Source organism: Strigops habroptila, chromosome 1, assembly GCF_004027225.2.
Source record: "Strigops habroptila isolate Jane chromosome 1, bStrHab1.2.pri, whole genome shotgun sequence".
NCBI lineage: Eukaryota > Metazoa > Chordata > Aves > Psittaciformes > Psittacidae > Strigops > Strigops habroptila.
Genome location: NC_044277.2, coordinates 151,521,879 through 151,545,286, shown reverse-complemented (window position 1 = coordinate 151,545,286; position 23,408 = coordinate 151,521,879). Strand labels below are relative to the sequence as shown.

At 41.0% G+C, this 23,408-nt stretch overlaps 1 protein-coding gene across 2 annotated transcripts in view; it reads right to left on the bottom strand.

Annotated features, from left to right (window-relative positions):
• ITGA9 (integrin subunit alpha 9) overlaps positions 1 to 23,408 on the bottom strand; it is a 218,425-nt gene that overhangs the window by 19,193 nt on the left and 175,824 nt on the right. For both annotated transcript variants that reach the window (XM_030498820.1, XM_030498830.1), the window contains exons 24-27: positions 11,583 to 11,708; positions 10,659 to 10,778; positions 8,860 to 8,961; positions 996 to 1,115 (exon numbers count right to left, since the gene is read on the bottom strand). In XM_030498820.1, the coding sequence (XP_030354680.1) occupies positions 996 to 1,115; positions 8,860 to 8,961; positions 10,659 to 10,778; positions 11,583 to 11,708 (468 nt within the window). The remainder of the gene's footprint in view (positions 1 to 995; positions 1,116 to 8,859; positions 8,962 to 10,658; positions 10,779 to 11,582; positions 11,709 to 23,408) is intronic.

Genomic DNA, 23,408 nt, shown 5'->3' with positions numbered 1-23,408 from the left:
TAGGTTTGTAAATCCATTTTACAGCCTCCTGACCTGCGGCGCTATGTCCTTTCACAGCACATCGGGGCTGGGACCTCCAGTCCCGGCACAGCGGGCAAGCAGAGCCTGCAGCACACATGCTGCTCAACAGTGCGGATCAGGCTGCTGGACCTCTGCCACGGGAAGCAAAATAAGGTTGGACTTGTTCCATTGTGTGCATTTGAGATTTACTTCTCCCAAAGACAGTCCCTGACCTTGACCGTGGCCTTTTAAATTTATGGATTGGTAACAGGGAACTGAGGAATGAAAACACTTGAAGCTTCTTACCCTTCCATTTACCGCACCAGATGGCTGCTGCTAATTGTCAGCATCAGCCCAGTTTTACCATGTAACAGTGCCTGGGTACAAGAGTTGTATCTTATCAGAGATTGTGTGAAGGATGGCTTTTAACAGGTCCTGGTGCTTCTTGCTCTCGTAAGGCATTTTTACTCATCCGGAACTCTGAGTGATCTGAAGAATTTATTGCTGGATACTCCTCTTCTCCAGGCATTTGCCTCTTAAAAACAGTAGCTACTGACAGGTTTTTGCTAGGGATGCATGCAATCTTTTAGCTGGTCAAGAAAAGTTGACCTGATCTTCAGGAAACCCCGAAATCGGCAAACCTCAGTTAGCCGAAAACCGTAGAGATGTACCAAGTAGCTGAGTTTGAGATAACAGCAGGTTTCTAAGAGGGATCCCTCCTTTGCCCTGAAATGGTATCAGAGGTTTCAACTTTTAATAGCCAGGCCCTAAAAACCCCTCAATCTTCCACTTTTTCTCTATGTTACAAGTCTCTCCCTGTCCCTCACAAAAGCCTGGATATGAAACTCTTTGCTGACCAATGGCTTCTGTAATGGAGTGGACAATTATTTAGTTCCTAAAACAAATGAATGTTAAATGTAAGGATAAATTTAAACTTTTTTTTTTTTTTTAACCTGGGACTAGCCTTGGTGTTTATGTTGCATCTGTTACCTTACCTTCCATAAGAGCACGGCCAGCAACAGGAAGATGAGAATTCCCACCAGCAAACTGATGGCAATGATCCACCCGACAACATACCCACGAGGCTCCAGATTGTGCAAAGCCTCAAAGACCACCTACAAAGCAATTAGAAAAAGAGCTTTTTATGATTGGAAGTTGTATTGTTTTCTCTTGCACTCATTAAACACATTGCATGGTGGCCTCACTGATCATATTTCATCTGTCAAGCAAATATGGAATGTGTCCTTAATTTTGTGCTTTCCATCTATTTTTCGCAAGGGATTTAAAGCTTTCAAGTGGACTCTGAGTAGCCATGCATTGGATCCAAAGGATATCAGCTTCCACTCTGAAATAACTCTTACCCTGCCAATCTGCCATCCCACCCCAGACACTGAGCTTGCTCTGGTGCTGGGCCATGAAAGGTGCAAAAAGGCTTGCATGAACAGCTCATCCCTTGGGTTGGCAGGGATTTCCATGACATCTCACGTGGTTTGTCTTACTCATGTTCCTGGCCCTGCAAACACCCTGATGCTTTACATGAAACACTCATGTTTGCTAAGCTTGTTAACTTATTTTTCCCCACAAAAAATGGCACAACTCACATACAATCCTATTGAAAACAAATTGTCCCTGCTGTGTTTCACAAGGCACATTGTGTGAAAGAGAGAAGGGTGCGTGCAGTCCTGGGTTCTTCTGGGAATGCAAAGGGCAGTCCCCTGCTGTTCTCTTCTATTTGTATAGCATGTATGGCAGGGAAATACTTTCTACAAAGAGCTTTCCTTAACCATCTGCCTTAAGAAGAAAATGGGAGAAAATTATACTGCTCACATACACTATGTGAATTTCCAGTCTCTTATTTCAATCAAAACCAGTTTCTCAGCGGAAAACTCAAAACCAGTTCTCCTCAGTGAGGGCTATTTCTATGTTAAATGTTGCAATTTAATATCCAGCAAATGCAGAGAGGCAGCAGGGATTTTTTTTAAAGGTAATACGTTTGCTTTGTCTGGCTTTATTTTGGTTTGGTTTGGAAGGCAAAGCAGAGAGTTTTGCTCCCTCCTTCACAAACCACTTTCATCATCTTTACTTCAAAACGTCAAAACCCTTTCATAGATATCCATTGTTAAATCAATCTCTTAAACAAAACAAAAAAAAAAGTGGTAGTTAAAATTGGATGAAAATCTGAGATTTAGAGTCAGATACAATTATGCAACCCCAAGATACTCATCTTTAAGAGGCCCATGGAAGACTCATGAAATACCTCCATTCATTGGTGACACCGTTCAGACAGCATCATTTATGAGACAGCAAAGGGAACGTGATGCCATACAACCCATATGGGTGCTGAAGGTGGGCATTCAGGAAAAGGCTGCAACAGGGAGGTGATGGCAGCGCTGGAACAGGGGCCAAAGAGGCTCTGGGTTCTCCATTCTTGCAGGTTGCCAAGTCTCACACAAAGCCATGGGAATCCTGAGCCAGTGCAGGCAACAGCTTTGCTTTGAGTGGGAAATGGGACAGGAGAGCATCCCGGGATCTCACTAACAATCATTTCTCAGTTTCTGTAAGCATCCGCAGCCTCAGTAAACATCCACATGAACTACAGGCACAGATGAGAGTAACCAGGTGAGTAGAGCTGTATTTCCTGACAGTGTTCCATAAAGAAGGAGTCAAAGATCCTTCATCCCAGTTTCACAGGCTAATCCTGATTAAGACCACAACTTTTCTGGGGGAGGAATTTGAACACAGCTGATTTACACACACTGGGGTTTTTTTTCTATTATTGAGATATTATCAGGTATTTGATGACAAAACATAACAAATGGGCAAGAACGAAGCTATACATAGCATTATCCAAACATATTCCCATAAGTAGTATCACAACGCTCAAAATAGCTCTCGACCATAGGCCATTTCTTCACCCACACAAAAAGAGTAATTCTGGTGTTTCAGACATTAGCACAAAGCGTTTGTCAGACTTTAGACATCTTGCTGAACAGAGAAAGTTTCCTAAGCAGCAGTTTCTCTCATAGCCAAGACGAGTGTAAGGGAAATACCAGACAGAGAGATCAAACACAAATCTTGTCCCTTCCTTGTATTTCTGAGCCAGCTTGGAAAGATGATCTGATGTGGCAGTCCATTTCTCACGGAGGCTATGGTTAGCATCCATCTTGCAGACACAAGTCAGATGAGTATTTCTTAGATGACAAGGCACTAATTTGTTTTCCTTTCTGACTCTACAAGAAAAAAAACCCCTCCTAACATTGTAAGTATTGCCAACTTTAGTGAAGAGACTTTTCAAGCAGTTCCTGGATGCAAAATGAGGTGGTGCCTTCTTCCCACTACTCAGAGAGTAAATATTAACATAGCACAACCTCCAGCACAATAGACCTGTATGTCCTTCATGCTGCCAAAAGACAGAACTAGGAATAGCTGCAGAGATCAAATCATACATCATCTCTAAAGCAAGAGCCCCAAATTTCAGGTTTGAAGCACACTGGCTAGAATAGCTTGGCTGTAGCTTTTGCAGTCACAGCTCGAGCTATAAGAGTAGAGAGCAGCAACAGCTTCTTATCCATCCAGTTTCTTCTAGCAGTCTGGAATCAACATACGAGCATAAAACCCCTCTGTTCATGGCTTTGTGGTTTGGAGATAAGCAGCAATGATGCACATATTAATGTCCTTATCCCTCTCAAGCTCTCAAAATGTGCCTGCATTAATATGTAACCACTGCAATGAGTTTTGGTGAAGCAACCAACCAACAACAAAAAACCCAAGCTGAACCCCAGTCAAACCAGACTGAGCAGACAGTGTACATCACATGTCAGGGGGATCTGCAAGAAGCCAGTAGAGTAAGTGGTATGAGGCCAGGGAAGCAAGTCATCCCGCGGGGTAGATTGGAGGCAGAGGATGGCATTACCAAACAGAAGAGAGCCATTCACCACTTGACCTGTGGCCATCACACAGTCTCTGAAAGTCAATCTCCAGCAAAACCTGAACTCCTCATCCCATCCACCCCAGCACAGCCTCTACAGGGCAGCCAATGTGTTGGGGAGCACAAGGCAGTCCCCTGCCCAACGGACTTCCCACAGCCCCAGCTGAAAGAGAAGACAGGAGTGATAAGAGTGACTGATGCAGAAGATAAGCGGGATAGGTTTGGGAAAACATCCCAGAGATGGCAGTGGGGGGCAGAAGCTGCCTGGTTCAGAGAAAGCAGATACAACAGTCATGAAATATGGAGCGGATTACAGGCTTGTTTTCAGACTGCGATGAAACGCCAGGAAAAGGCCGTGGAAAAACATAGTTGTCTTGACGATATATGAGGAGTTTTAGTTACATATTTATCTTTTGCATTTCACACCGTACTGGTGGGATTTGGAAGTGGGGAAGTCCCGGAGGCAGCATAGCTTGCCATTTAACGAGACGTAGCTCACACGTCAGTCGGGTTTTACACGATGTAACTGCCCTTCTGTAAAACAACAGAGGGCTTCACCCTACCTCTGTTTTCTGAAATGCTGAACCTCCATGGGACAAGGGCATCTACCAGTTCACCATCTACCTGTGCCAAACATTCGCTATATTCTGATAATCTTAATGAGCAAACTGAAAAGAATCAGAATTTTATGTATTTTTTTAGTGCTTTTAAAACACCCTTCAGTAGAGTGTATAGGCAAGAAGTTAAGAGGTTAACTGAGTAGGAATTTTGCAAAACCCTGAAGTTCGTACTGTGCTGAAGCCCTTTGCAGAATACACACGCTGCTGCATGGGGACTCAAAGACGAGAACCATACTTCAGCAAAAACTGGTTAGAAATACATAATTGCAAACTTTTCATTTCTTTTTGCTTATAGAATCACAGAATCAAAGACTGGTTAGAGTTGGAAGAGACCTTAAAGATCATCTAGTTCCAACCTATGTGCATTATGCACTTGTATCATGAACCACAGCACCATGGAAGGCACTGGCTTACGATAAAAATGTTACTTTATTTTTCTATTATCACCCAGAATGATTCTGGTGTTTCAAACCACACTGCACTGCTGGCTGATTTGTCCATCCAAGTGCCATTATACTTGGGGATAACTTGCAGAAAAGACACCATTCTCCTGTATCTCTGTACATAAACGTACCTAAATCCTGAGAAAAGAAAAATAATCCATGTAGAGCAACCACTTGCCTGTGTCAAATTAAACATGAGGTGACTGGTCTGAAAATGAGGGAACAGTGAACTCTACCCAGGAAAAAAGAAAGGTTGAAAATCTATTCGGCTTTGCATTCCCTGATTTGAAGACAGGGACACTCAGACGCACTTGGCTGGTTCTGACATGGTGACATCCAGCTTATTCTTCCCTCCACACTGGCATTCAGAGAGGGAAGTGCCTTTTGAGAGAAGAACACTCTTCCTCCTGCACACAAGCAGAGAGCACAGGATGCGAATCCTTGGATCTGGTATTTGACCACGGCGGTCTCATGGAACTTATTGTTGGTTTTGCCTCACATGCAGAGAAGAAGGGAGCCAAACCTTCACAGAAACCCATATGCTCAAGAAAAGAAAGCATGCCTCCTGAAAATACCACACCATCGGTTTCAGCCAATATATACTCCTGTTAATACAACTGCCACCACAGAGCCAAATCCAAACTCTGTCCACCTTCTTCATGTGACTTGTCCAATGTAAGAGTTCAAACAGCCTATTGTAACTAGAGACAGAAAATATATCATTCCAAGTCACATAAAACCATATCCAAATCCAGAGAAATGATTTCTGAGAATTGAATAAATGCATCTTTTCTTAAAAACGGGTTCATTTCAAAGACAGCTGCTCTCCAGCTTGCAAATATTTACATAAGCTTTTGCATCTCCCTTACAAATAGTCTACTTGAGTTTCTGACAAAGATGATATTTATAGGGGTGGTCCTGCCACAAACGGTAGATCTTACACTAACATCGCAAATACGAGTCTTCGATTTCCTTTTCTCTTCTTTACAGACTATTTGCCATTGATATTGCACACTATAGTGTAAAAGTACCCAGTGAAGTAAGGGCACCTTGTTCCAAACAACTATTTAAATGTGCTAATAAGTCTATTTAGCTGTAGAAGGCAAAAAGGCTTTTTCCTTTTCAAATTTACCATGATAAAGTGTCTAAGAAAATGTTTTTTGTTGTTAAGGAACACTTTCATAACCAAACTCAAAGGAAGTCCATGCACAACTGTTCAGAAAGAGCTGCTATCCAAATGGATATGGTACAGCAGTCCATGGTCACTGAAAAGAATCCAGGATGAGATTCAAAAAAGGAAGGGAGGAGTATGAACAAAGACATTTTCTCTCTCCTGTCTCTACTTCCAGCTGAATAGCTGTGGCTTGCAACAAGTACTACTCCTTTCTGCATTCCACAAGAGAAGGAGGAAAAATTAATACTTTGAGCCAAACCACATGTCTTAAATTTTTCCCTGAACATGACCCTATGCAAAACATACCAATGGTGAAGCCAACAGACATATGGAAATAGCATAAAGGAGAGAGCAAATGGCACTCACATTAGAAAAGACTGGAAATTACAAATTGATGTTACATGGCTACAACATGTCAAGCATGCTCCTTCACGGCTAGGGCTTCCCAGGAACTAGGAGCAAGCTCTTGTTTGAAGATTAATATAGCTTTCCAGCACACACAGTGCACTTTGTAATCGTTGCAACTCAACGCTTGATGAAAGGCTTTCCGGGAACAGGAAAAGAACAATGTTTTGGGGTTTTGTTTTGTTTTCTTTTTTTTTTCCTCCAAGCATTAGATAACAATGAAATACAGCAGAGCTCGCATTCCTAGATAAGAGCATTTCTAAATATTGAACATGAAATAATAGCAATCCCACACATTTTACGTTGTGCCTATCGTTCTGAGAGATTCTAAAACCGTTTACAGATCAAACTATTTGGCAGAGAGATGCTGGCTTCTTACATTTCAACTGGGGCATGGGTATCAGAGTCAGCTATTACTTCAGTCATTAGCGAAATTTTGCCACAAAATCACAAGATTTGCTCTATGCAAGCTGCAGAGCTAAAGAGAAATCAAGCACTGTATTAAAAATTAAGGCTGCAGGCACATTCCCAGGGAAGGCTAGCTATGCTTTCTGTTTCAGCTGCCAAGCCTATTTTTTAATGCTCTTATAATGGTCCAGAAACCTGACAAAGAAAATAAAACAGAAGGGAAAAAATGGTGTCCTGTCAGATAAAAAATATACATATATATATTTCTGACAGGTCTAATAAAATGGAAAGTTAAGTCTAGGGTTGCAGACATGATGGTGGAGAAGATGGTCACCGTAGTGGTGTGCCTGCTTTCAGACTGAAGGTAGTAAGTAGATGCAGGTTCAATTCTTCCTTTGCCTGTAGGGTTTTAAATTCAACATCTCTGAGAAGTGCTTTAATTTGGGATGTCAGTGTCTTTCAAAAGTGTGTTGAACTCGATGCTCTCACACTCAAACCCCAATAGAACTCACTGAAATGGAGTCAAGGAGAGAATGGTTGCATGGGCTGGTGGCAATGGCAATCACTGGGGATAAAAGGTTAGCTGAGAGACGGCATCTAGATCATGTTCTGAAAATACACAGCAAGAGGAGAAATTGAAAGTAGTCCAGATTAACTCTGATCCTCATGTGAGAAAGAAATAAGAAATTAAACTTCAAAATCTCATCAGGCAAAAAGAAAGCTGATTTCCATGTGGCCTCCTGTTCAATTTTCATGTGTATTAGGCAGCTTGGTAGTAGGAAACCAAAGCTATTACCTCCTCATTCTCCAGTAGATTATAAACATGGTCCTGTACAGTTCTGCTTATAGCCAAAACTATATAGTGAGTTCGCCTTGAACTTTAGTATTTCCCCTTCAATTTTCAATCACATCTTATGTAGATCAATACAAAATGCAGCATCAGGTCATACACAAATTCCGCCAGCTCAGCACAATGGAACAGTTAAATGAATCTCTGGCAGTTTAGAATCCCTTGCCCATTTTCACAGCTCCCTAGATATCATTAACACTTCTAAATATTTCACACTGGCACACCTGAAAAGACTTTTCTGGGGTTTCAAGTCTCTGCTAGATTTTAAAGAAAAATCTGAATTAGATTAGAGCAGATGTTAACCTTAGAACAGGAAGCTAAACCTAATTTTGGCACGGGTACCTCAAGGGTATTACAATTTTGACTAGTACAAACACAGATCTTCCTGCTCCACATAATATCATTCACTGCAATGGCATGGTTATCACAGAGGGCAAAACCACACAAGCACAGTTCACATTATGGCTAGTCTAGCCAGACGAAGTCTGGGCATTCTCATGGACTAAGCCCAGCCAAAGCCCAGCCACAAATTCCAGTTTGCGTTCAGTGATCTCCAGCCCACTGGGATCAGGAAACCTTTCTCTTCAGGTTTATTCAGTGGGTCCAGAGAAGGGCAACAGAGCTGGTGAAGGGCCAGGAGCACAAGCGTGATGAGGAACGGCTGAGGGACTGGGGGGGGGGTTTAGTCTGGAGATGAGAAGGCTCAGTGGGGACCTTATCGCTCTCTGCAACTGCCTGACAGGAGGATGGAGCCAGGAGGGGGCTGGTTTCTGCTCCCAAGGAACAAGGGATGGGACAAGAGGAAAAGGCCTCAAGCTGCACCAGGGGTGGTTTCGACGGGAGATTAGGAAGCACTGGAACAGGCTGCCCAGGGCAGTGGTGGAATCGCCATCCCTGGAAGTGTTCAAAACCCATGTAGACGAGGCCCTCAGTGACATGGGTTAGTGGTGGCCTTGGCAGTGTTGGGCAACAGTTGGACTTAGTGATCATAAAGGTCTTTTCCAACCTAGATGATTCTATGATTTACTTACTGGTTTTTCTTCTGCGCTTCCATTGGGCACCTCCACAACTCTGAGGTCAGGGTCCACCCGCACCCTTGCCCTTGTGACAAACTGGATGACTGATGAACTGTCCTGAGAAGTAGAAAGAGGAAGAATTGGATTTGAGGACAAAAATGGCACCCCCACCACCCCTCAAAACAAAACCATCAATCATTTTCCAATGTAGTAAACACATCTAGACAATGCTTAGAGGAGGTTGGGTTGACAGTTAAGCACTGTCCTGGTTAAAACCCTGTTTTAAAAAAACATATACCTTATGCTTACAACAGACAAAACAGAGCACATGTCTCAGATTAAAACAAAATCAGGTATGCTGGACTTTAAACACATCATTTCTATGTGGCCTGTTAATATTTTCCACATTTACTGCAAAAGCAAAAGGCAGAACATTGCCAGTCAACACAGGGAGTCTCAATATCCACTACTGAAGAGAAGTTCCTATTTGTTTTTTAAAGGGAACAGAAAAAAGATACATGAAACCTGGGATAAATAAACTCAAGTATAACCCAAGGTGAAAATTTCTTCATTATTTGTATCGGTGCACTGCAAATATCTTAAATATTGAGCATACACCTCCCCTTATTAATATATATTCCCATTATATTTTACACAGTGCAGTTTAACAGGCACATTCCAATAAGCTGCCATTCCAGCTCATAAGTTAGTCATTTGTATGCTGTTCACCTTGGGGAGGGTAGGTGCTAAGCAGCAAATGGCATGTATTGCTGATACTGACCCAAAGACATATGTAAGCACTGTATGTCTTTCAAAGGAGCGTTGCTAATGGTCATCTTGGAGAGGACCCAGTAGATGGGATGAATCCTGGCTATTCCCAGGACTGAATTTGCCAGAAGCACATTTTGTGTGCACTCAGTTACTTGCTTACATATTTCAGCATTTCCAGAAGCATGTAAACAAATACCCCAAACTTCTGGCCTTGCCTGTATTTCCTGTTTTCAACTATGCACAAACATTAGCAGACTGGTTGGGTTCAGGTGGAAAAGCTCAGGGCTACCCATCGCTTTAGGAACTGCTTTCTAATAAGGGCTCTTTACAATGCTTTTAATCTAGCAGCTATCAAAGACAGGTTTATTTTAGTAGACTCCTCTGATTATCTTATTCCCTCATAACCTTGCAGCATCTTGCCACAATTACACAGTCAGTATTTTTGTAAGTAAAGGAAAGCAGGGCAAAATGTAATAAATCACTAGAAATTTAAAAGATTTGCTGTCTCATTCAGTGGCTTCGGAGAACACAGGAATTAACTTGCAACCATTTGTTTCTTGTCACAAATGTCGAGCTCAGCATTAATATGGTCATGATGCATCTTCTTTGAATAATAATCATTTGAAGTAAAAAATTACAAAAACCTGACACGTCTGTTTACATGGAAGGAATGATAGATAGTTGGTCACAGTTTACATGCACTTACTCTAATTTCACTTTGCAGAATGAAAACTTTCCGAAATCAATTCAACTTTCAGAAGTCTCTAGCCTTAACACCACGCATACAATTAGGGGCCTCATTTGTTGTTTCTCAATGTATAAATTTCTGAACTTAATTTATTTCTGGCTTAATGGGTAATGGGTAATAACTAGGATTAACACCTCCATACATGCTGTTGATAAATAGATCTGTTTTCTTTGACACCATGATGTTTTTTTTAACACACTAGTAAAGAGAGCAAGGAATGCAAGTTTTGAGTCCATTGGTGCACATAAGCATACTGAAATTGGTATTCAAGACAAACTACAAAGGAAGCACATACCTTCTTCAGTATCTCTGTATTCAGCAGCGTGTAGATACTTATATCACAGGACTCTGCTTTGGCTAGTGAGCTTAAGTTGCAGCGTATAATTAAGCAGGACCTGCCTGGTCTTTCACAGTCCTACAGGAAATATGGAAAAAGCTGTTAAGCAAACGAGGAAAAAATTCAGTGACAAACTGTGTGACAGCAAATACACCAGCTGACTTAGCTACAGAGTAAACTGCTAGAATACAGCACTTCTGCACTGAAATAGCAGCAGCTTTCAAGACCTGAAGGCAGCTAGATCAGAGACTTGCATGAGAGCAAGCCAAGTAAAATCCAGCCCCGTACAGAGCTGCTGAGCCAGGCGAGTACCCAAGGCTGGGAGGAGCAGGGCCACTGCTGCACATCAGCCCTCTGCATGGATCAGGCACAAAGCATGGTGCAGGGCCCTGCTGCCCCATACGCCTATGACAACATGGGAGCGAGAGCTCTGGTCAACAAGTACATGCTGCCATGTCACATAACTCCCTCCCCACTGTGCTTCCTGAAACTTCCTGTTTCTGTTTAAAAATCAGATAATTAAAATCACAGAATCCCAGACTGGTTTGTGTTGGAAGGGACCTCAAAGCTCATCCAGTTCCAACTCCCTGTCACAGGCAGGGACACCTTCCACTAGACCAGGTTGCTCCAAGCCCCTGTGTCCAACCTGGCCTTGAACACTGCCAGGGATGGGGCAGCCACAGCTTCTCTGGGCAACCTGTGCCAGCGTCTCGCTAAATAACTAAATATCCCCACAGCACATGATCAGTATTGATACACATGCACCAAACAGTTGCTCTATGATGAACTATCTGCTTGAGTTCTTCATGTTACACCATGCAAAATCTTTTGTGAGATATACTATACTGTATGTTCAAGTTTACCATAAGTGGACTTCCTTACCAATACTTTTCTGCCAGACTTTGTGAAAAAAGCAAATATTGTGTGGAAAATATTTTCATTCTCTTGGGGAACAATGCATGGGCTGGGGTTTCTGCGAAAAGAACAGGTTCCTTTGTCCTGACCAACCTGCAAACACAATTATAAATCATAATTATTATTTTGAATTAAACTCAATGACACAAGAAGATGGGATTAGCCTGTCCATAAAAAGACACTTACATCTGATCTGGATGTCTGGACTTCCATTAATAGTCCAAAAGAGAGAAATAAGCACTTTCAGAGTCAAATAATCCTAAAGAAAATATCCAAAGTAAGCCAGACAAACCATGCTTTGGAAACACTTGTCTCTCTTGACTGGATAGGGTACGAACATATCTAAATCTAGCCCACGTGTAGGTGTCCGTGTTCTACATGTGTGAAGATTATGACAGAGAAGAAAAATCTCAGCAAAATATATAAATCACTGCATAGCATTTTAAGTCAATAATGTTACTCCATTACCTCTTTTGTAACTGTATTACTTGTTGCTTTGGCCGACTTGGCTGTTTTACAGTTTGTATCAGAACTAATGAGATAAATGAAATCTTTGTGTAAATGCACAATCCTGGACACCAAAACTGTTCTTCCACCTTCAGCATAAATAGTACAAAAATAAACTTTTTGTATCGTTACTGATTCGTTTGTCCAGAAAAGTAGATACTTTAAGCAAGTGAAACATACCAAGCTTTGGCAAAATGATTTTTCAGTCTAGATAACCTTGCACTAGAAATCCCTTCTCACTTCTTGCAGCCTATGGATATTCACTGAAGAAAATCTATTGGAATTTAATACAAATTAACTCTGACAATGAAATATGAGTAAATTCGTCCTGCTGCTATCCTTAAAACCTGTGAGAGTGAGGGAGAGATTTTCCCTCAAACCCAACAAGCGGTAGTCCTACATATCAACTGAAAATTAAGACTATGATGTTCTCCATTTGTCCAGGTCACCTGGAATGAGTTTCCATTATTTATTTTAGGTAAGAGATTCACAAAGCCCACTGACATTTATTTTCTTTGATCTTTCACATGGGAATTAGATCCAGATCAACCAGAAGGTTTATGTTAAATCAAGAACAGCGAAGAGTCAGATCTATTCAGTACTTGTTCTTCTTGAAAGTTTGAATTACCAGACACTTGGACGGATGTCATTAGATTCATGCAAGAGATACAGAAAGGAGAGTATGAGTTTCTGCACTATCCCATCTTTTGGCATATTCTCCAAATAGTCCTGCTCTACATCCTGTACAAGTACAGCGTAAGAACAAACCAAAGCAGAAACATATCCCAAGACTAAAACGAATTATCTGGCATGAAGCAACATAAATCTGGTCCTTTCTTCTCTAAATGATTATCTTTTCTTAAACTGAAGCTTGGCTACATCTCATCCTTCTTAAAACGCTTTAGCTGAAACAGAGAAAGGCACCTTCAGAGGACTAAGCCCAAACTCAGAAATACCCTTTTCTCTCTGCCAACTACGCAGCAATCCTACATAGATCCTGATCTAGATGAAGATGTCCCTGCTCATTGCAGGGGGGTAGACTAGATGACCTTTGAAGGTCCCTTCCGACCCATACTATTCTAAGATTCTATGAGTTGGCTCCTAAATTCAATGTCTCGGCCCATCTTACGAGGGACATGTGTGAGGACCAGGCACTTCCTGTCTCTAAATAGACCAGCAGGTCACCTAAAGCCTGCTTTAGCAGCCAAAAGCAGATGCCACTTCCTAGAAGGCAGCAGACACTATTACTTGGCCTGCAGAATTTGGGGGAATTCCACCAGGCAGGAATTAGGTCGTATTCATCTGTGTATCTGTGATCAATCAGCACATGCTTACAGAACTAGGAAAAAAGTAACAAAAAACTTTGAAAAGGGTGGATCATGCTGAAGTAGAAGGAAATGCAGCCTTTACAGAGGACCGGCCACAGCTGGCTTTGTTTGCTTGTTTATTTTGTTAGGATGACTGTCAGATAATTTTATTTCACACCATCTCTTACTTTCCTCAATTTTTCCATGCATAAAGGGAAGGTTCAGTCTACCAGTTAGACAAAACAATGGCAACTTTTCATGAAACTCTGTTTTCAATGAAAAATCCACCTTTAAGAAATCAATCTGCTAAATAAAATCTTAGCACAAAGCTCCTGCTTTCATTATGCTGAGACTGAACTGCATCTCTGTGACATTTAAAAAATCACCTTCTTTTAGAGTTTTAGCTGGGCATCCCAAACCTAAGGGACTGAAAAATCACTACTCACTCATGATCATTCTCCTATCGTATTTAACACGTGCATATACATGCAACATGCATAAACACAAAGAGATATAAGCCGAAGCATTTGTACTACACAGATTGTAAATGGCACCTTGCATAACAGGCCTCTAAAGGTCACTATAACTCTGCAAAGGAGAATAGCATTACTAATCTATTATCATGCAGAAAAAACAGAATACCCCTTACACTGCCTACCCTACCTATAAATGGCCACATGTTCAGAGACAAGTTAGTATCTTGCTCTGTTAATTTACTGGAAGTTGTTGTCCCCTTAAATAGCTCATAAACATGCTTGAGGGACAATGATTAAATGGGACAGCCTATACAATGGGTTACTCTGCCAACTTCTTGTCGTCAGCACAAACCACTAAGCTTCTTAGAGACAAGACGTAACCACTGGAGAGAGCATGTCTATTACTTCATGCTTTAAAAATGCTGTATCTGCAACAAGGAAGAAATTCCCATAGGATGACTTTAGTGGACTTCAAATATTTGAAATGTCTTGCAGGGCAGGGGCAAACCCACAAAGTAGCAGTGATTTTTAATCATATCAGATTATACCACCCTCAAGAAAAAGTGGCAGGAGGACATTTCAGAGTGAAACAGTTGGATGCAAAACCTATCATCATGTGCACTCCACACATATTACATCCTAAAAAACCTGCAGGATATTTAATAGGGCTGTATGGGAATAGCATGTTGGATTTATTCTGTGCACAGGAAACTTCCTCTCTGTAGGGATTTATGAGAATCCTTGGGCTTGGCTTGGCACTCAAACAAGGTGGTGCCAGTGCAAGGGAGACAATCACCACACATTCCCCTGGGAACAAAACGATAACCCAGAGCTCCCAGTGAAACACTTCTTGCATTTCTAATCCCAGCCAGCCATGGGTTTAGGGAGTTTGGAGTTTCTGGGAGAAATAACGCATCTGCTGCCTCAGCACATGCCCTTTCTACTATCAGCTGTCCCCACCTTCAGAGCGCTTGGAACACCCTTTCTGCTCACCTGTAGTTAGTCTCACTCTCTCTTGCAATTTCTAGCCAGACTTTGCAGCCTTTAAGAAATTGTTATAAAATGTTAGCAAACATTTTAAGGGTTCAGGCCATACTACCTGCAACATAAACTTCACAGGTGGACCAAACCAGTGGCGCCTTCTAGACTTACCCTCAACCCATTTAACATGCATCAAAGGCAAGAACCTCTGTTTTTTCAGAGCCCTATATGCAGCACAAGATGTTAACCTGTGAGAGGGAAACGAAACACAATTTCCAAACAAGGGACTGGGAAGATCAGCTGAGGGCCAAGCACAGGGAAGTGGAAATTAGCAGTTCACATGGGGTAAAATATTTGCATGTGATACGAGTGCCTTGGAAGAATGAGACTGAAAAACAAGAAGAAACTAGCTGTTGCTTCCAACAAAGCACTAAGTACAATCTCCCTGCTGCATATAAGAAGCCAAAGGCTAATCCCATCTTTAATGATCGGCATTTTACAAGATAAACAGGTGAGCAAATGCGTATCTCCAGCTCATTCCTTATAGACAACACTAGTCCCCCACTAATGCAAAATAATTCATTATGGTATTAAAACTTAAAGTTTCCAGGCTCGTCCAGTAAGCCTGATTCCCATCTTGAGCTAAATCATCACCAGTTATTAGTGAGGGCCTGGGAGCCAGCAGAATTAAGATGACACAAAGCAAGTGTGAAGGTGGAATCCAGCTGTGAGTGCCTGTGATGGAACCAAACCCATGCTCGATCACAGAAAAAGTGTGTGGGCAAGCTCAGGGAAGATGTCATGAGACACAAGATGTTTGGAACAGCAATTTTAGCTGCAGGAAACACGCTCGAGGTCTGAACACAGGTCAGTTATTTCACAAAATTGTTAGCATTGTTCAGCTCTGAAGTGAATGCCTCTCTCATCAGCCCTGGGGCATGCTGGCTCCAAAGGACACTAGTTGTACTCGTCTTTAGATTGCTGCCAGATAGTTTTTACATATTTCCCTTTTCTTTTCTGTTCTTTTCTTTTTACTGTTTTATTTATGTACTCATGCTTGATCAGTGGTTCAAGTTTGCAAACTGGATAATAAATAACAGATGCACTTTTGTTTGTCTTTGTTGCTAACCATAGCCCATTCATCCTAATATTGGGGAAAAAATGTGTATGTGTGGCCTGATTCAAAGATACTGATTCACCCGTTTGTGGGTGAACAGACATGAATTGATAGGCATGGTTAATCTAACATGTCACACCAAGGAAAAAAGGGTAGGTACTGACAAGAAATTCCAGACAAGGTCAGACTTTCAACAGTAGACAAATAAGTTATGTAAATATGTTATCTGAGTACTTGCTCCATATGCCAAAAATGTTTAATATTCACAGATAATGAAACATGTTTGAATCAGAGCAGTTTTGTTGATTCTGGCAATAAATTTAAGAGCCACTGAAACAACAGAAAAGAATGTTTGAAATTAACCCCTTTTACAAAACCCTTGAAAGATTCTGACTAAAATTAGCAATGCTGGTAAGGAAAACTAGTACTCCACAGATCCCATAGGTAAACTTACATGGCCATGAGGAAAGGTAAGATTTAAACAGCAAAGTGGAGTTGCTAAAGCATTAAATCAGCATGGAGGAGTACTCCACCGTAGCTCCGGCTTCTGCTCCTCCAGCCGAAAGGAGAACACGAGATGCATGTTTGGCATAAATCTGTGCTAACCCGATTGCAAGGCCTGTAGATGTTTTTCTGATGCACATAACCCTGATGTTTAATTAAATAACCTGTTAACCAGGACTGATCAGCTCAATCCTGGAACTTTTGCTTGGTCTTGGCCCTGCCACCACTTTTGCACATACTTGGCAGCAATCCCCAGGAGTACTACCCGCAAGAACTAGTGCTGCCTTCCAGATTAGTAAGAAAAGTAAAGATATTCTGATTTCAAGTTTCTGACTTACAAGACAGCAGCTACTTTTCTAGACAGAGGGCACTGACATATGTACACAGTAGGAAGAAAGACTGACCACTTCTATGATTTAACTGTGAGGTCCACACAAGGTTCAGGCCTAAGGACGAATGAACACCACCTCACATGGAAACTAGTTTACCTCTGAACATTCATGCGCTCCTTATATATCAGCATTTAACAGCTGAAATCCAAGAGAGAGTCACTGACTGGTGCATTTCCTCTCCCTATGATGAACTGTGAAATGCTTAATCAACATCTGATTATCATATCAAGGTACATCTCTATATAAAAAAAACCCTGAGATCACTTGGTATTCATTGCTCCTTCAGCTAGGTCCTACCTGCTTCCAGCATATCCCCTTCTACAGCCTTTCCTATGGTGCATAAAACACAAATAAGCCTGTGTTGGTCAAAATAAATAGAAAACATAAGAAAATTTGTTCTAATCTGGTTTCACCTAAAAATTCAAACTAAGAAGGCACAGAAAACTTTCTGCCATGTTAAGTAGTTTTGCTGTATCCTCAAGGCAATATCCATCAGTGCATGCAAGGATTATTTTGAAACACTGTAGTGCAGTGAACTCTGAGCAAGGCGCAGCTTTTGTATAGTGATTCAGATCGCTCCTGTAAAGCAAAAATGCCATGATCTTTTTCCACTTCAGATTAGTTTTAAGGTCCCAACTCAGGAAAGACTGTAATTTTATGGCCAGGCACCCTTTCCTGTATAACAATGAGAACTTAAACGACAGCTAAGTTCCTCTTCACTAAAAAAGCTTCAGTTTATCATGCTGACATTAGAAAGATGTTTACAAGAGCTCTTTCTGAGCTGCTTTGGGGTCCTGCTTTCCATGTCTAGGGGCGACTGTGCCACGCTGGACCACGGCATATGTTCCTGCCTCCCCTCAAAGCCATCCCAGGACTGGGCAGATGCACCAGTGTCTCCTGCAAGTGACAGGGCTCTCAGGCAGAGCCTGGGGTTCAGTTGCTATCACTGAGATGCTCTAGATACCTCCAACACCTCCAACTGCCTAGGCAAAATAACAGTCATTTAAAGAAGCAATTCAAGTGAAAGTGGCAGGAAGGTCAGCAAGTTTCTGTACAATACACTCCTTGAAATTAATAATTTCCTCCAGCAATCTAGCTATGCCTTTAAATATGGTGCCAAAGTATGCGTGTGTGTATAACCATCACCGAAATGAAGAGGATACATGGAGGGGATGACTAATACAAAGGGCTAAAATAAATCTTGCTCTAAGTCCAAAATGTTCCTATACAATCCTTGTATCAATGGTGGCAACCAGCAGCAGCATAAATTGCTGCTAGGAAAAAATTTTTTCTTCAATTGCTACTTCCAATATTATCAGTGAACATCATCTTCACATGTTGGGACTGTGGATATATGTTTTCAGAGCCAAGACCTGAGATTTCAGAAGACAGAAACGAAACAATATTAAACTGGTTGGCAACAAGCAAGGGGTTTTCTACATAATGATAATGATATACAGATTAGCCTCTGTGCATGGAGGGGACAACAGTGAGCCTGACAATCTCAACATATACTTCAAGGAGCACTCATGCACTACTAGCACTTGAGAGCGTCTTCCTTTGCTTATGCTTTTAAACATCAGAGGTGCAGAAGCCAAAGCATCTTATTCTTATGTTCGAGCATAACAACCTACAGATAATAAGCAGAAATTACATTTAAGATTTTAAAACTGCAAATATTTCTTTTTCATTATAGCAGTGAAGAAAAACCTTAAGCAGCCTGGGACCTTGCATGGAACAAGACAGCAAGCTTTAACTCTTCTCCTTAACATCTTCCTTACAGACATTACTGTGCAAATGGCAGGAAGAAAAACGACATGAGCGCTACACAAAACTGGCCTTAAAAATGTAACCTGTCATCAGCCAGGAAAGACTTGTGGCTCTGGGACTGACTCCATTCTACTTCTCTCTGTTTCAACATTCACAGGAAGAGAATAATGTTTATTTCAACAGTTTTTGTTATTGAACCTGACAGGCTTTTCTACAGTCCCATGCTCAGGCAGCTATTAACTTAAAAGGCAACTTGGAAAAGGAGTTGTCTTTGACTCCTCCATGCTGATAATTTCGTTTCCAGTTCAGCTTTTCTTTATTTGTTTTTAATGTTACTGATACCCAGGTTTCATAAATGCACAAACCAAGTCTCCCCATGCAGACAGAAGAAAGAAGAAGTGTGAATATGCCGAGCATAGTAGTATAACTGGAGGACTTCTGTTTGTCCTTCCAACAGAAGGATTTTTTCTTTTACTCCCTAACCAAAAAGTGATGGGAATGCTGGGCCAGCAACTAGGGGCTTGAGCTAACTGGCACACTCAAGGTTAATGGGAGCAGGATTCACAAGACTGAGGTTTAACCCATTTTTCACTCTCTGGAGATAGTTCTCAAAGCCTAAGCTTACATGCCTAGGGAAACTCAGAGAGACTAAGATGGCTTTTGTATTGTCAGTAGAGACAATACAATACTGGCTAGAGCCTCTCCAGAGTCGTTTTTATGCCTCTCTCCATTAATTACTAGAGTAAGAGAACATAGTAATTTAAAAATATTCTACTACTAGCAATTACTAAACTAGTAATCACTACACTTAAATATCAAAAGTTACATGCAGGGAGGCAGTTTCTCATCAGAAAATTGAAGACAGTATTTCTTTCCTCCGTCTTCCTTCCTCCAAATTCCCCCTTTATTTCATTGCCTAGACCGCAAACTGTTTGAAGAGACTGTCTTGCAACATGTGCATCTCTCCTTCCAACAAGATTCTTAGCAATGATAACACACAGTTCTTTATATCCTCAGTACTGATTCACCTAAACGTGCTTGCTGGCCTGCACAATGCAATAGAAGAAGTGATAGCTCTTTCCAAAACCCCACAAATGTACACGGGACTTGCTCTGGGTTAACACCGTGCATCTTTGATTCTGGTGACAGTTGTCTGACTGGCACCTAAACAGCTTGGCAGCCCTGCAGAGCTTGGTCCCTCCAGAGGAGGAGTGAGGATCATCTGCTTGCACTGCAGTTGGATTTCAGTTCAGACAAACTTGGTTTCCAACTGTTAATCCCTCGTTCCTCATAATTGTGTTTACCTTTGCTGGAAGTAAAACAAATAGGAAGGCAACAATCAGATCCAGTTCCATAATGCCAGCATCAGAGCAATCCTGGACACACTGCTAATTTATCAACAGCTTCAGGAAATACCCTGGTTAATTCGGTAGGAACTCCCATTGTGAAAATCTTTTTGGATGCCCCGGAAAGCAGCTCCTTAGCTGGCAAGTCAAATAGCGCTTCCCTTGCCCTGCAAATTAGCTGGATACCCAAAGGAAATTACTAATCTTTCAGTTCAAAACTAACACACACACACAAGTATAATGAGCACTGTTTTCCTTTGTGGAAGAAGAGATAATCAATGGTTTGAAGAGCCATTGTTTGCGTGAAGCTTTTCTGTATCATTGCCTATACTGCTCCTATCACAACACTTTTACCAACAAGCTATTTCATCTATTATGCTTTTAACCTGGCTTGAAACCTCTGCAAGAAAGCAAATACAAAAATACATAAAACCAAACAAGTATTTATTTGTCTTATCTGCTTCCAAAATAATAACTTAGCACTGCAGAATTTGAGTACCTACTCTGTAACATTAAATGGCCCTTATATATTAAGGGGTTTGTTGAGGGTAGTGCTGCAGAAACTCCCAGGACCCCTTGAAGAGCGTCTGAACATCTCTAAGGCAGAACTCCAAATGTCAAAACATCTCTGTGACCTGAATTTCTCTGGTAGAAAATCTTAAAGCAGTTTCTGCAATAAAGCCAAAAGCTTAGAGCAACAGGAACAGAGGAAGCATGAGGGCTGTCATTTCCTCTAAGAGCAGCAAGATAATAGCTCCTATTAACACCTCCCAGAGATACAGACCGTTCCAGTGGGCCATATGTGACTCTCTCATTATTTTTTGTGCCTGAAAGACTAGATCAGTCAACACAATATGAAGGAATTAGCTCCTGGCACTATCTTGTCTGGTGTGTGTGTATGAGAGAGACAAACTCCAGTGCATTTACTATGCATTTTCATCTCCGTAAGTTTCACTGCTGTACTGTATATCAGAGAAGTGGCAAAAGAATTATTAGCTTTAAAACCCCAAAACCACAATGTAATCAAATCCCAAATGCTGGATTAACAGTTTCTGTTACAGATAATGACTATTCCTAATCCTTTGTGTTAATGATAGCTATTCTGAAAGGTCCAGCGATGCTGACACCTAGAATGGCTGGATTATAGGTATAAAAGTGTAATTAATGACAAATACACCCACACTGTCTGAAAGGATACTATCACCTTTATTGCAGTCTAGATTCTGGGAAGCTCAAAATAAGCAAAAGCTTGAATCATTTAATGACTATGCTTACAAAAAAGCTCTTGTAAAACAGCTGTTCTAACCCATTTTCCAAAGTTCATTTCAATCTGCTGCTTTCAGGGTGTTTTTTTGTTTGTGTGTTGAAGTATATTTGGTCAGTAAACAGATTAAAAGCTCCATGATTTTAGTTCACTTTTCAGTCAATAAAAACTCAGTGGGAGAGAGGCAGGAGGAAAGAGAGTAGGATGCTTTTCCTGTTACAATAGTGAGACTCGGGAGACATGGGTTCAGTGCCTGGCTCTGACACGAATTTCCTGTATGACCTCAGGCAAACCATTTGGTGTTTCTACTATTTATCTGTAAAGCAGGGATAACCACTATCCCAGACAGGATTTGCTTGGGTAACATTCATTAACATGTCAGAGATGTTCAGAAAGTCACATATTAGGTTCCTACTGACCACATACCCAAAATCAGGGGTTGAAATGACCCAGGTTATGCCAGTGTATTATCAGACATCTCATAAAACCATACTTGCTTACTACCACTCTTCAGCCTGCAATGCAAATAGGTCTCACAACAGCAGTTTGGCATTTCCACAAAGACAAACCACGAAGTAGAAGAAAGACATAAAATAATGTGTGGGGAAATGCAACCTGTTCTTGGGGAAAAGGGATACAAACCCTGCAAGTATTCATTAGCACAGTGCCCAGCACCACACCAAACAGCTGGACCTCCTTTAAATAAGCCATCAGAGGTACAACAGTAATGAAAAACAAGTTAAGTGCAAGATTTAAGGTTTTTGCCTTGTTTTTCTATCAGCTATTCAATACCATATAGTCCATCACATCCTTGTCAGTGTAACTTAGGGTTTTGTGTAGAAATGATTACAAACTATGCCTGGAGATTTTGTCCTTGCCCACATGGTGGGTAGTGTACACCTCAGCTAATTCAAGAGTGCAAAACTGGTGTCTTGTCTAAGACAACTTGCCCAGACTTCTGGAATAGTTATCAGAGAGAAACAAGGAATGCCTAGAAGGAATTTATCACACCCTAAGGTAGATAGCCTGAGTTCTGAGACAAAATCTGTTAAGGAGACTCCCACCTCTCTGCTGCTGCTGTGAACACAGACAGCACACAGAGATCACAACGGGACAAGGAAACCGGTCACAATCCTTTGATAGGCAATGTGTCAAACGGAAGGTGATATAAGACTGGACTAAATAAAACATTAAAATGCAATGTCATGGGAAATGAGACATAGGATGGAGAATTAATTCAGTCTAGTTGGAGAATTACTGTCTATACAATACTCGTGCCTCATACAATATCCCAAATCTGTTTCTCAGTGATTCTGTCTTTCGTGCCTATCTGTAAGCCATATGTGTGTTTATCTCGTACCTTTCAACAGCACAAATCTTAGAAACCTGCTTAGAAAGGTCTTATTGGATCTATGTTTACACAGATTCAGTGACACAGTTACCTGCATATAAAGGATGGTAATACTTTACAGCCAAATGGATAGAAAAGTAGGTAATAAAGTATAAATAAGGTATATATATATATAAAGGTATAAACATTTAAATAAATAAATTACACTTTCTTTTTCAATAAAGAAAGTATAATACTTCTTTTCAAGTAGCCCAAAGAGCTGGTTCCATCTCACAAAGACAGATTACTCTGAATTTCAGCAATAAATTTACCTCAGTAGTGAGGTTTCCCTCTCTTGGCCACCGCAGTATAAATGATGGTGTTTTAGTGGTTTAACAAAAGCTTTGAAAGTAACAAATAAATATTAGAAATGAAATCTAAGAATGTGTCTCCTTTACCACAATTTGTTTTTTCTTTGCAGTTGACATGGCATCACCTTTTGAAATACATTGTGTTGAAAGAATAACTTTCTGTTACTTACATTTGTTAAAAGAACACTCAAAAAGAGCAAATTATAACATGACTATAAAAAAAACCCACAGATATTGATACTGTATTCAGGCCTAGCTAGTGTTTTTGCAGATAACCACAGAATAAAATGGGGAATGCAAGTCATCTTAGTAACACATCCTGCTGATATTACATACACCACTTAATGAGAGAGGACTGATCAAAACTCAATCCTCTTTGGAGGTGTGACTCAATGAAGCGTTCTCCACACTTACTTCAGGATTAGCCT